The sequence below is a fragment of the Boleophthalmus pectinirostris genome, unplaced genomic scaffold (assembly GCF_026225935.1).
Source record: "Boleophthalmus pectinirostris isolate CB_2022bp ecotype Guang Dong unplaced genomic scaffold, ASM2622593v1 HiC_scaffold_11, whole genome shotgun sequence".
NCBI lineage: Eukaryota > Metazoa > Chordata > Actinopteri > Gobiiformes > Gobiidae > Boleophthalmus > Boleophthalmus pectinirostris.
The window spans coordinates 7,056,543-7,071,622 of record NW_026570994.1 but is presented as its reverse complement, the minus strand read 5'-3'; the positions used below and the strand labels follow the sequence as shown (position 1 = coordinate 7,071,622).

The following is a 15,080-nucleotide window of genomic DNA, read 5'->3' as shown; positions in this document are numbered from 1 at the left end:
TCAGCTGACCTCATTCTTTGTGCACATACTGTTGCTGAACCTACACCTGACCAACTGCAGCAACCCCAGATCACAGCACTGCCCCCACAGGCTTGTACAGTAGGCCCTAGGCATGATGGGTGCATCACTTCATCTGTCTCTCTTCTTACCCTGATGTGCCCGTCACTCTGGAACAGGGTAAACCCAGAGTATCCTTCCAGTTTTTAATAATGCGTTGAACAGTTCTTAACACAGTTGTAGTAGTTTCTGCAGTCTCCTGAGCTGTTTTCTCAGCTTGATGCATGCCAATGATTTGACCCTTCTTAAACAGACTAACATCTTTTCCACGACCACGCAATTTGTCTTTTCACATGGTTGTTTAAGAAATGAGAAGCAACTCATTGCACCAGTTGGGGTTAAATAATTTGTTGCCAGCTAAAAAATAATCGCCCATGCAGTAATTGTCTAATAGGAGACTCATACCTCTTTGCTTAGTTAAATCCAGATGGCAATTTTTATTATAGACTCATATGCACTCATTTTATATAGAAACACAATTATTATAGACACTGGAAGGAAATGTCATAGAGAAATGACGAAATGGTGTCTTGAAAATAAGTATTTAAAAATGACTCAAACATGCACAGATCACTCCAAGTAGAACCTCAGAGGGTCAGTGGTGAGGGGAAACAACTATAACATGGTTAAAAACTCTGAAAAGTCCATTTAGAGTATAGGTATGATTTCATTTAAAACCAGAGGGCGTTGTAATTATATGTAATTTTGTAGTAATGGATTTGGGTAAAAACTTTTTGCAAATGCATTTGTCATGTTGACAGCAAAGAGCTTCAATAAACTGCAAAAAGAAAAAAAAAAAAAGAATAATTGGACAATATAGTGTGCATATACACTGATAAATTCAGTAATAATTTGAGTATAGAATTACATTTGTGGAAAACACATATTATATTGTGAATAATAATTAGGCTTGCCTCTCCACAAACCTGACTCTTACTGGCCTGAAATAGAACCTCCTTCTGCTTGGAAATGTTGTCCCTTTGGCTGTAATATTCCACAGTATGTCATAAAACTCATCTATCGCCAGGGAGAATGTTCTTTTTTAGTTTTGATTTTCTATTGCCATAAAATCATACGGGTGAAGTGCAAGGTAAATTGGGTCAAAACATAAAAACACAAGGACATTTTAAGTAATTTAGAATCAAAATAAATAATGTTGATTCGGAATTGTGTGGCGACTATATCAACCCCAAATAAATTCACAACACAATACAGAAAAAAATTAAACAAATTAAAAATCATGTCATCAAAATTGTGAATTTAACCCATTATTTATTTTATTTTGATCAAATTATTTTAAAATCTTGTCTCGTTCTTGTGGACAATATCTCTGTATGATAAAAAAAAAAAAAGTCTAGTTGTTTTAAAAATAGGATGGCAGGAGTTTTGGTTTTGGCAAGTGGCTTTCAAATCCTTGTACTTCTGATTAGAGCAGATGATGACCTTACATTGGGCACAAAATTTGAAAACATTTTGAAGTTTAAAACCTCTTCATCATCTTTACTATCTCACTCATCACCCTAAAACCCAACCTAATCTTATGTAATCCATACACTCCCAATATCTCTATACTAGTATGTGCCTCTAATGCGATTTAGACCTAACCCATTTACCACACACTCCCTCTGCTCACTCACACGCCTTCATTTCACTCAAGAGGCGTTTAATGACACTCGGAAAATTCCCCCCTCTCTCTGCCGGATGCACTGAAACATAGAAACATGTGGCGGTGCGATGCTTTAAACACATGTGCACAGCCAGCCTCTATATGTAAACTCAATGAGCCGTAGAGCTGTGACAGGAGCCGTGACAGGAGCGCCGACGGAGGGGAGGTCAGCTGATCTGTTCCTCCAGTGATGAACGCCCACAGTAAGGTTTGGGTGGTCCGAGAGCTGTCACGTGTGAAGATTTCTGTTTTAACTGACTTTTTAACCTTTTAATCATGGTTGGACTGCTTGCTTGTTTCCACAGGGATGTCATTTCCTTCCCTCTGAACATGATTAAAAAAATCAAAGCTACTCTTATCTGTTGTTTTCATCTTCGCACTGTGGGAGAAAGTGACAAAGTAGTCATCAAGACCATTATACGAGATATACTTTTACTTCAGTTATTATTTGCTCTTGTACTGTTATAAAATTGTAAGTAGTAGTAGTAGTAGCAGTAGCAGTAGTAGTAATAGTAGTAGTAGTAGTAGTAGTAGTAGTAGTAGTAGTAGTAGTAGTAGTAGTAGTAGTAGTAGTAGCAGTAGTAGTAGTAGTACTAGTAGTTAGGCCTGCTCGATTATGGAAAAAATCATTATCACGATTGTTTTGGTCAATAATGAAATCGCGATTATTTAAACGAGATTTTTTTAGTTACAAGATGCATTTATTCAGCATTTCTCTCGCAAAGAAAAACACTTTATTAATGACAGTTTACGTGAAACTTGCAAATTGAAAATAAATATAGGCTACAAATATGAACCTTAGAGCAATTTTGCCATGTATAAAACATAAAATGAATAAAATATACTTTGAACATGAAATAAGGCACAAAAAATAAATAAATGTACCAAAATAAACTATATATCCAGCTCTTCTACAATCTCTATATTTAAAAACAAAATAAATATACTTATTTATATATTAATAAACAACCGAACCGGGCTACAGCCGATGACGTCATCGCGCGACGCTGTTTGTTTACATGTCGCGCAGCAGTATTAACGCTTTTGTGGAGAAAGTAAAACCAGCGGCAGAAATATCTATTAAATGGTGAGGCAGATATGAGTTCTGCTGCGATACACGCTCCTCCATGATCTTATGAATATAATCAGTACCGTAGCTCCCATTACGCACAGCGCATAGGGCACCAGGTGCTTGGGGAGGCACCACGTGAATCTTCACAAAACTACGGTTGTCACACCTTGGTTCTCATTTTCGCTGGCACATATATGAGCTTGGAGATCGTTTGACACACAAATCGAAATCATGATCAAAATTCGATGAATTGCACAGCCTTAGTAGTAGTTGTTTTAATCTATGCACTGTAGTACAGAGTGACAAAGTAGAAAAGTAAAAGTACCTAAATCAAAACAACTCATCATCAATACCATTATACAAGATATACTTTTACTTCAGTTATTTTTTGCTCTTGTACTGTAATAAAATTGTAAGCAGTAGTAGTAGTAATAGTAGTACTCTGTTGTTTTAAACTACACACTGTGGGAGAAAGTGACCAAGTAGAAAAGTAAAAGTGCCTAAATCAGAACAAGTCATCATCAAGACCATTAAACAAGATATACTTATACTTTTACCTCAGTTATTTTTTTGCTCTTGTACTGTAATAAAATTATAAGTAGTAGCAGTCATAGTCATAGTAGTAGTAGTAATAGTAGTATTCTGTTGTTTTAATCTATGCTCTGTGGAAGAAAGTGACAAAGTAAAAACTAAAAGTACCTAAATCAGCATAACTCATCATCAAGACCATTATACGAGATATACTTATACTTTTACTTCAGTTATTTTTTACTCATGTACTGTAATAAAATTGTAAGAAGTAGTAGTAGTAGTAGTATTATATTGTTATAATCTACGCACTGTGGGGGAAAGTGACAAAGTAGAAAAGTAAAAGTGTCTGAAACAGCATAACTCATCAAGACCATTATACGAGAAATACTTATACTTTTACTTCAGTTATTTTTTGCTCTTGTACTGTAACAAAATTGTGTCGCTATAGTCTACTTCTTCACACTATGAAGTATCGGACTAGTATCGTATCGGGGATTACACTAAGGCCAAGTTTCGTATCGTATCTGATTTATTTTTATGTGTCCGCACACCTTCCCTAGAATCATCTGGATCATTTTAGCCCTGGATTTGCCGATCTCTACACAACAAAAGGGAGCTGTTAACTTGAAAACGACCGCTACATGACATCACAAGGTGGAACAGAGCATTTTCGAGCTTTGGAGATTTGAGACTAATAATAGAGGGTTACTCAAACATGTGTGAACGAAACAAAACGCAGCTCACACTTACACGCAAGAAAGACATTTTTAGAGGAGGTTCAAGCTTCATTTAGCAAAGTAAAAGCGCTGTCATTTGCGTGTATTAATCTAATCATGACTATTGTGTAATTTAAAGAAGTTATAGCCCTTGTTGTTGTTATGGAATTATCTCTATGTATGTCTCATCTGCCCGTGTCCAACCAGGAGGTAAAAATGCAAGCTTCAACTTTAAAATTGGCAACCTAGCGAAAACTACGTATGAAATTTTGCAAAACTTAAAATATAATAGCGGGAACTACTTTTAAGTGAAATGAGTAGTTTGAGCTGTCAGGACTAAACCAAGACTAAACACGGAGCATCATTTCATCATTTCAGTTTAATGGAGATAAAACATTCTCTCCTAAAAGTGCTTTTTGAAGGTGTGAGACAGGCCTCTGCTTTGATAATGTTTAAATCCAGCCTCAAATCTGTACTTGACACATACATTTCTTACACTGCAATTCCATATTTTCAAAGGTGGAATATAAAACATATCTGGTTATTGTCAGTCCCAGATTGTCCTCAGAGCATCATATTTGTCTTTTTTGAACAGACTCATGAGTACAAATATGATTTTATATCCTACCTAAATACATTTTGTTATAATTTTTATAAAAGTGATCAATTCATTTGTAAAATTCACTACAACTTCACATAAATATGGTCTGTACTATAGATTTTTAAAGCTTTATATTGGTATCAGCAGATATAGGTTATGGGCACAACAGTAAGGCAAAGGTCGAATATCTTATTGGCTCAAAAAATCCACATCAGACCATCAATATCTCTGGTGTGTGGCCATCACTACACAATATTTTCTTGGTTTGTAGACTTTCTAGAAAACCTTTCAAGTAAAACCGTTTTGTTTTCTTCTTGTTCATTAATCTCCTCAGGAATCAGGTCAGTAGTATTTACAGATGATACAATCAGAACAAACAGCTCTCTTTCAGATCTGTCTCTCTTGAAATGTACCACACCTTGTATTTTAACTCCACAAGTTCATCCCTGAGGCCAAACCCACTCACGACTGTCATCGGGGCTGCTCACACCTCACCATGTGATCCGTCTATTCACTTTGTAATGTATGATGTTTTGTCATTCTTGTATAAATACTGCGAGCTCAGAGGCTTTAAGAAGATTGGAGGAAAAGTCGGGACACTTAGAGAGACTTGCTTGGGACCCAGGGAGGATGGTGGTCTCTGGCCAGGGCTGCCCAGGCCATGTCCTATTTGCCACACAGAATAAACCTGCTTTCTATTTCATAACTTACAAGGCTTTGGAAATTGATTATTGCAAAAATTATATACATATTTCCACAACACCATACTGTGGAACATTCCCAGAAGGAGAAATGTATGTATACAGCAGACTCTCCATCAAAAAGTTACATAGTGCATCTTTAACTTCTTACTTCATATTGATACTTGACATTCAAATGGCGTCGTGCTGTATGTACAGTAAGTATCTATGGTAGAATGTTTATAAGTGATCATGGAGGCACAATGCACACATTAGCAAACATTGTCAAAAACGTTTTAAGATTTAAAGAGCACATTTTCAGAAGCGTGTGATCAATACGAGCATTCTTGGACCTGTTTAGGAGTTTGATTTTCAACAAAAAGGTGACTGTGTTAAAACAAAACTCAGATTAAGTCTAACTTGAGTAACAGAGGTTCAGATCGAGCAGTGCCTCCAGTTAACATCACACCTCCAAAGTAACAATATGTTTTTTTCTTCTGTTTAAAATGTTCTTATCTTGCACCAAATAGCTTTAACACTTGAACAAGCTTTTAAAATAGCTTCAAACCACAACAGGCAAAAGCTGGTTTCACACCATAGAATGAATTCTCTGGTATGTTCTGAACAATAGCGGTTTTGTCCATAGGGGAGATAAGACCTGCCAAAAACAGTTTGATAATACACTTCCAGGATTATAAAATGCTGCCAGTGCCCCAGATGCCCTTCCTGAACCCGGTGATAGTGGGACTCTCCTGGGGAACTCCAGTGTTTGGTCAGATGTCTGTAATAACATTTGTAGCTGCTGCTCACATCCTACAGAAGGACCACATGGACATCCTGGCTCCTGCATACCACCCAAAGCACCAAGTTACTCTGAAATGCATGAAATTCTCAGCTGACTGGTCAAAGAAGCATCTGTTTTTAGGTTAAAGTGGCACTTTCAGGTTGAGGGTCCGTCAAATGCTTTTTTCCATTATTTTTTGGTTTATTGCTTAGAATTTTAATATAAATATAAAACCACCTATAATTCAATAAATGTAAGTTAGAGCTGTTTAATGTCACACTGTGGAACATTCCAGACATCTCCAAAGAAACAAGCAGGTGACAGACTCTACACCAGAAAAGTTGCACAATGCACCTTTAAGGAACACAAATTGAGCTTTTTTTCTGCTGTATTGTTACAATTTACAACACCCGTGGATCATTGTCTTATAATTTGGATTTTTAAAATCGCAATATTCATCTAAAACAACAAGTCCGCTGATTTCCGTGTTAGAAAACTGCGGTGCCCAATGTGAGTTGATGTTGGCGTAAACGTCATCACAACAAAGAGTCAGCACCTCCTATGGATTGCTGTAGATCAGGCATGTCCAAACTATGGCCCATGGGCCAAATGCAGCCCTCAAACTAATTTTTCTTGGCCCTCAGGCTTCCAGGTGAATTGCCCCAAATTAGCTTGCATCAATTAAAAAAATAACTTTTTACTGTAAGTTTTTTGAAAATCTACCTTGATAAAGAGAATATTTAATATTTAGTGTGTGGTTTTAAGGATCTTAGCGTGAATAAAGACTGATGGCTCATTCTAATGTGTTAAACATGCACATATTTTTATTATTCACTTTATTGAGCTCCAGTCTACAGCCCTTGATCGGCCCTCTGCTCTGTCTGTGTTTAGATATGTGGCCCTTGATGAAAAATGTTTGGACACCCCTGCTGTAGCTCAAGATAGTAGATTTTTTTTTATTAATTTGTGCCAAAATGACTATGCAACGCTGCTGAATCCTACGTGTATCACTAATAAAGAAAATAAAACTGGTGAAGTAAGTGTGTAAATGCATCGATGGTGGTGAAAGCGGGCGCCTTGAAATGGCGCCTTGAAATTACGTGATTAAAGATTACTCAAACATGCACGAATCATTCCAAATGCAACTTTGAGAAGGTAAATGAGAACAGGGAAACAGCTATAACATGGTTACAAGCTCTGAAAAGTCCATTTTACCGAATACGCCTGATTTAACTTCTACAACTGCTGCCCTCAATGAGCTTCATTTGACTGGAGCCAGCTATCGGTGACGTCACACTCACTTAGTCCACTTCTTTATCCAGGCTATAAAAATACCACATAGTAAGGTATTAAACAATAGGGGCATCACTGTGGCAGAGTTACAGGTCAGATCTGTGAAGAGGGGACCCTGCTCACAGTAAGTTTCAAGTTATATTTGAGCTAAAAAATAATAATAATAAAAAAAAAAAAGGCTCTAACTGAAATAAAAACAAGATAGGTGTGCAAATAGTTTGCAAAACGCTTTTCACAACTGTTTGGAACCAAAGCAACTAGGATACTAACATGTACTTCCTGATTATCAGCCAGTAAAAGGCTTCATAATGAGATGTAGACAGTACATAGTGGACTTATTAAAAAAAAAAAAAAAAAAAAGCAAACTGACCATTTAATGTCATAGCATGGATTTTTTCAAGGCAAAGCAGCAATAACATCTCCATGGAGACAACTTCTTGCCATCAGAAAAGTGACATAGTGCTCCTTTAACCGCAATGTACGTCAGTGCTCGGATCTATTGTGCAAACTATTGACTTTGTACAGCTTTATGTAGAGCTATAATGAAGGCAACTGAGATCAAATGTACTTCAGCACTTTTGAAATATGATGCATGTACATGGCCTTTTGTCTGATGTTGAAAGCAAATGTGTCATGGAAAGACAGAAAATACTCAAGAAGCCCTTATATTATAGGTCCTATATTACACAAAATCAACAACATTATAACCCGACTAAAAGCTCACATGAGTTACCTCCTCTAAAACAGACCTGGAGTTGTGTTTGTTTCATTCACACATGTTTGAGTAACCCTTTATTATTCTGTTCCACCTTGTCACGTCATGAAGTGGTAGTTTTCAAGTTCACGGCTACTTTTTACCTTTAGTCCAGTAGAGATTGGCAATTCCAGGGCTGAAATTATCCAAATGATTTTGGTGATGGTATATGGAGTTTAAAAATACAGTGGAGTGCTTCCTGTATTACCACGACTAGGGTGATCAAACGTCCCTATGTACCCAGGACAGTCCCAGTGTTGAGCAATACATCCAATGTTCCAGCAGATTTATCCAGAACCATTGATTTGTCCCAGTTTTTTTTTTTACAAGAAAAGTCCCAGGTGTCTCTATTTTTGACCAATCTGATCCCTACCAACAGTAAAAAGAGGCATACATTGTAATTTGTTTAATAGAAAAGCTGCTTAAAAATGACAAAAACTAAGAAAATGTGACTAAACTGACTCACATTAGTGCAGAGTGCAGAACAAATTTTTTTTTTATTACATACTTGTTTCACAATTTTATTATTACCAACCACCACAAACCGGGGATGTCCCAGATTTTTAAAAATTTTCAGTTTGAGAGAATAACTCAGCCTAAATATGCAGGGTTTGTGTGTTAAAGGTGCACTATGTAACTTTGCGGTTGGTGATTCATCATGTTTGTTTTTATGCATATGTCATTGCTCTGTCTGGAATATTCCACAGTATGACATTAGCTCTACTTTACATTTATTCAATTACAGGTGGCTTTATAGCTCAAAAATACCTAGAAAAACAAACGTTCTGACTGTGAGCGGTGTCGCCTCTTCACAAATCTGACCTGTAACTTGGTTTGGTTTGGTCTCCAAGGTTTTTTTTTAATGCCATATTGTGAATCATTCCAGAGAAAGCGATAACATCTCCACGGAGAAAAGCGTTTGACGGACCCACCAACAAAACACAACTTCAGGTCTGTTCGTGATGAGGAAACATTACAACATAGATCTGAAAATAGCGTAACCTTTACTATAACAATAATATGCGCAAAGGAGTAACACCATTGCTCATGCAGTTGAGGGTTCTACTCCCATAACTGTCATAAATCTCTGCTGTTTGTATGTTTATTATGTGGGATTAAGTTATGGTTTGTCATTCAAAACCCTGCCATCCCTGCCCTGGTCTAATGAGGCTATTAAAATGCACACAAACTCAGTCACGCTCTGTGGACACGCTCAGAATGTGGTGCGGAGTAAGTCCTTCAAATATGCATACTTCAGATCAGACTTTTCATGTTTACTTTTCTGCAGAGTACCATCAAAATAAAGTACAATAAACAGCATATACTAACATTAGGCTGACAGTGCACAACTTTTTAAAGGGCCCATTACTCTATTTTCTGATGTATGTTATAATGTAGTTTCCTCATCATAAACAGACCTGGGGTTGTGTTTTGTTTTATTTACACATGTTTAACACACAAACCCTGCATATGTAGACTGATTTCGTCTCTCAAACTGAAAACACGCTGTTCTACCTTGTGATGTGATGTGGCTATACAGGAAGTGCTCCATTGTGTCTTCAAACTCCATACACCTTCAGTAGAATCATATGGATCATTGCAGCCCTGGAATTGCCTATCTCTACAGAACAAAAATAAAAAATTTAGCTGTTTATTAGAAAACTACAAAACTATTTAATGCCGTCACAAGGTGGAACAGAGCATTTTGTGCTTTAGAAATGTAAACAGACTAATAATAAACATGTGTGAATGAAACAAAACACAACTCCAGGTATATTTTAGAGGCAGTAACAGCATACTCCTTCCTTCCTTCCTTCCTTCCTACCTACCTACCCCATTGCCACTAAATAGCCTTATTAAACGGCAACATCTAAACTACTGTTATGCTGTTACCTTTGCCTTCCAACTAGCACAATACTTGTAATTTTAAGTAATTATAAGTAAGGATACTGGCCTTATAGCTCCAGCATAGACTGATATGTTTGGGACCAAAACACCTGCCACAGGGAAACAAATGAGAATAAATGTAAGGTAGAGCTTGATGGTAGGCGGGTACTTTTTACCATTTAACCAATCACTGCTATTTGGTCGTGATGTATGTAATGCACTGCTAACAGGGCTAACTGGTATATTAAGCTTTTCCCAAATCCCGTAGGAAGAAGGACAATAACCAATAAAATTCACCAAACGTTCTCTTTGTTTCGGCTTTAAATCCTCAATCTAGGGAATCATTGCCAGCACTGAATACATGACTCTTCACTGATTGGCTGGTGCCCAAACTTGCACTTCCAGGGTTTTTGCAAATCGTCTAGTGCAGGGGTGTCAAACTCATTTTGGTCCGGGGGCCATATCCAACCGACTTTGATCCCAAAGGGGCCGGATCAGAAAACTCACGGCATATAAACCCCAAAAATAACAATAAGTTCAAATATTTGTGCAGAGAAACACAAATCTATTACAGAAATCTTTTTTAATTGATGAACTCTTTCTTTTACAAAATATTATAATATTATGAACAACCTGAAACTTTAAGAAAAATACAATTTCACCACAATGTTTTAACATGAACTTGTTTAACATTAACTTGTAGAAATAGGAATAAGTAAATTTTAGTTGTAAAATCCTGCACTCGGCTCCACTTTCCTCATTTTTGACATTTTGTTGATGAGGGTGTCACGGTCAACAGTCAAAACGATCGTCCTTTAAGAGCGTTTGGAAAGAGACAAGTCTTCATTTGTGCTGCTCTGGTGGGAGGGGCCACGCACAGAGACGCTGGAGACGCTGCTATGATAAACACCGCAGAAAATTAACAATATTTTAATAAAAAATACAATTTAAATATTTTAGTAGAAAATCAGACGAGGGCCAGATTAAAGGTCTTGGAGGGCCGGATCTGGCCCCCAGGCCCCATGTTTGACACCTGTGGTCTAGTGTATTTTGATTCCTGACCTAGTCACTGGAGAGAAATTTAATTGAATGGAGACACTAGGTGGCGCCAGCCTGGCTAAGTCCTAAAAGGATTCAGCGCAAAATGTGATAAAAATTAATTAAACAGAGCTGTAGAAATCTAAACATCAGTGAGTTTTGTATCATGTTATTTTTGAAAAAATATCTAAATTTGCCCTACATTTTGGCCTCAAAATATCAGCAAAGCTTATCCCCATCAGTTGCTATGTATTCTAAAAAATGTAATCAGTATGCCGAGACCTTCCATAAGAAATACTTTGAGGGATCGGTCCATTTCATCACCAACTGAAACACCAGAACGGAGTAAGAGTGAGACCTTTCCTGTTCTGTTCACCTGGCTCCCCCTGGACACTGTTGTGATGCTGCAGGAGGGACACTTTTGTCTGGAGGACTGTTACTCTCCTCAAACTGCCCTGACCCTACCTGACTAGTCCTCCTGTTAAACGCCACTCTCTCCCACACACATTGTCTCACTTTTTTATCGAAAATATCAGTCAGATCTCTATTTTCAACCAAGAAACTCTCAAGCTCTTCACATTAACACACTTGACTCCATCTTTCTGACATATTAATACAAACTTCCTTTAGGATACCTCCACTAATATAAGGCAACAGAACCCTGAACCCCCCTCTGCTCCTCTTCACTCATAAACACTGACGATCAGATATGACTTTCAATCTTTCCATCTTTCCATCCATCCATCCATTACTCAACCCTAACCTGCCTGTTGCATTTCACCATTTTTACACCATTGCTCACCATCTGTACAGTGTAACCAAGCAAATTCCGTTGAAATGAGCAGAGTTGATGTTAGCGTTAAAAGGCATCAGCAGTCCACTTCCTCCCCCTGCGGTGTTTACATGAGGCCCATAACATAAACGTCTATTTCCTGTGGACTCGTGCTTCATACAGGAAGTGTAGCATTAGCGGCGTTAGCGACGTTAGCCAGAATGCACAGAAAAACCTGCAGAGCGTCACGGGGCGAAAACGCGTGTCAACCAAGCGCACTGGTCAGGAAGTCCACTACAAACAAACCAGTGAGTCATATGTCTACGGGGGACCGGCATCAGCACAAGAATGTAACCTTTTAATTACTGCCATGTGATAAATGTTTGAAAATGCATGTACGTTTTTGTTCGTTTTTATGAATTGAAAGCTTTTTGTACAGTTTTTAAATGTAATAATATTCATAGACAGACAAACAGATGAGGTGCATAACAATCCTCAGGACAAAAAGCAAATGTTTTTTATATATTATTATATATATATATTATATATATATATATATATATATATATATATATATATATATATATATATATATATATATATATATATATATATATATATATATATATATATATATATATATATATATTATATATATATATATATATATATTATATATATTATATATATATATATATTATATTTATAGGACTTTTCCGACTTCAAGGCACTACTCACCCATTCACGCACATTTACTCAAATAATAGGGGCAAGGTGGGTTAAGTGTCTTGCCCAAGGACACAACAACAGCATTCATAAATGTGGACTGCAGAAAAAAACGTGCAAAGGATTATGGTCTTTGTAGTTCTCTCTGCATAGTTGCTTTAGAAAAGAGTGGGGTATCATGTTATTGTTATGTTTAATACACATTTTGCGTGTTGTGTTGTGTTTTGTTTGTTAGCCGGTGGTATGTGTACAATTGTGTAGTCATATTTTCGATCTGTTTACTTATTTATAATTCACCAGCTTTAACCAGATTTCCACTTAGTCTAGTACACAGTAACTTGGACTTGTGGACTTGCTAGTCAGGTGACGTACAATCTGCTTACTAAAAATTAAAAGCAGCCGACCACAACAGTGATGGAAAACTTTAAAGGCAGATATTACACTATTTTCTGTTATGTTATAATGTGGTTTCCTCATCACAAACAGACCTGGAGTTGTGTTTTGTTTTAACTCATGAACACTGCATATTTAGGCTTCTTCTCTAAAACGTGATGTCATGTGGTAATACAGGAAGTGTTCCACAGTGTTTTTAAAGTCTATACATCTTCACTAGAATCATTTGGATAATTTCAGCCTTGGAATCAGTAGAAAGTAGCTCTTAATTTGAAAACTACCGCTTCGTGGCATTACAAGGTAGAAAAGAGCATTTTGAGCTTTAGAGATGTAGACAGACTAATAATGCAGAGTTATTCAAACATATGTGAATGAAACAAAACAACTCCAGGTATGTTTTTAGGAGGTCACAAAATTCTATAATATGGCTTGCAGGTCAAAAGAGTATCTTTGTGGAATATAGGACCTGAAAAATAGAAATGTTCCACTGTATAGAAATGTCCCTATAAAAGCACGTTTAGTTTTTCTTGTTTTTTTTGTTGTTGTTTTTTTCAATGGAAATGTGTTACAATATAATGCTCGATATTTTGGTTTGAATTCAGAGTTGATACTTGATTCATCATGAGCAGCCACACACATTCTAGACAAACTAAAATTATGAGGTAAATTAACACACATTAAAAAAAAAAAACATTTCTGCATTCAATATTGTATTTCCCAATATTTAGAAGTACATTGAACAAATATTAAACCTGATCATTGATATTACGGACAAGTTCCAAAGACTAGCCACATCACAAAATTTGCAAATCAACAATGCCTCATTACCCTCAGCTTAAAGGTGCACTACGTAACATTCCTAGTGATGGGCCCGTCACCTACTTGTCTCCATGGAAATGTTATTGCTTTGTCTGTAATGTTCCACAGTATAGATTAAACCTATCTATCATGAGGGACACAAGCAGGCTACGGTACTATGCTATATTACAATTCAGATCTATGGAGAGGCGCCCCTTTTCACAGAAGGAATGATTGTATTTTTGAGAATTAGAAACACCTGTAATGAATACATGTTAAATTGATGTTTATATGTTATAATGTCAAACCATGAAATATTCCAGAGAAAGCAATAACATCTCCATGGAGACAAGTAGATTAGAAAAGTTGCGCAATGCACCTTTTAAATCAGACACTACAAGAACATATGACACAATAACAGTGGTGGAAAATAACTAAGTACAAAAGTAAAAGTACAATACTTCAGCACAAATTTTAGGCATCTGTACTTGACTTGAGTAAATTTTACAGTGGATACTTTTTACATTTACTTAATTACATTTGAGAGCGTGTATATGTACATTGTTCTACTCTGGACTGAAAAGTAAAAAGTACTTTTCTTTAAGGTTTGATACCTGCTGAAATGCCGGACACTTATTTTTTACCACACTTCATTTGAGTTTACTTTACCCAACTTCGTGTAAACCAAATATACAAAAACAACAGAAAAATTAAGAAATCAATTGAATTACATAATTGTTTTCCAAAATCACTACATTTGATGCTGTAATTTTCAGAAAATCTCTACAAAATACTACTTTTTACTCTTAAAGCACATTTTTAAACATCTGCTTCAATACTTTTACTTTTTTCACATGATTCTTTTACTTTTTACTTGAGTGATCTTTTGGCGCTGTATCCGTACTTTTACTTAAGTACCAAAATTGCGTACTTCATCCACCACTGCTAACTTGTGCACACTAACTCACATAGATCAGAACTTACCGGTAGCCCACTGTCCATAGCCAGTCTCTTAAAGTGCTCCCTCCTTTCCCAGCGTTGACTCATTTTCTTTCTGATCCCCCGCGGCGACGCACACGCCTTCTCCTCCCTGCAACACCGACACACACATAAAAAAAAAAAAAGTTAGCCAACACCTCTCTTATCTTCCTAGCTCACATGTTAAAGCTTCACCTGAGATCATAACAAAAGCCAGCGTGCGCGCTATGCTAGCCCGTGTTGTCTTAGACGGCATGGGAACCAGTCGGACGTGGGCTAGGCCGTGAGTAAACAGTAGGCTTCACGCATGCTAGCTCCTTTACAAAGAGCGCAG

At 36.8% G+C, this 15,080-nt stretch overlaps 1 protein-coding gene across 1 annotated transcript in view; it reads right to left on the bottom strand.

The window, feature by feature from the left end:
- The window catches only part of LOC110153232 (nck-associated protein 5), a 377,547-nt gene extending 362,713 nt beyond the window's left edge, over positions 1–14,834 (bottom strand). The window contains 1 exon segment of the mRNA XM_055165715.1: positions 14,753–14,834. Within this exon segment, the coding sequence (XP_055021690.1) occupies positions 14,753–14,815 (63 nt within the window). The 5' untranslated portion in view covers positions 14,816–14,834.
- Between the last annotated feature and the right edge of the window lie 246 nt (positions 14,835–15,080).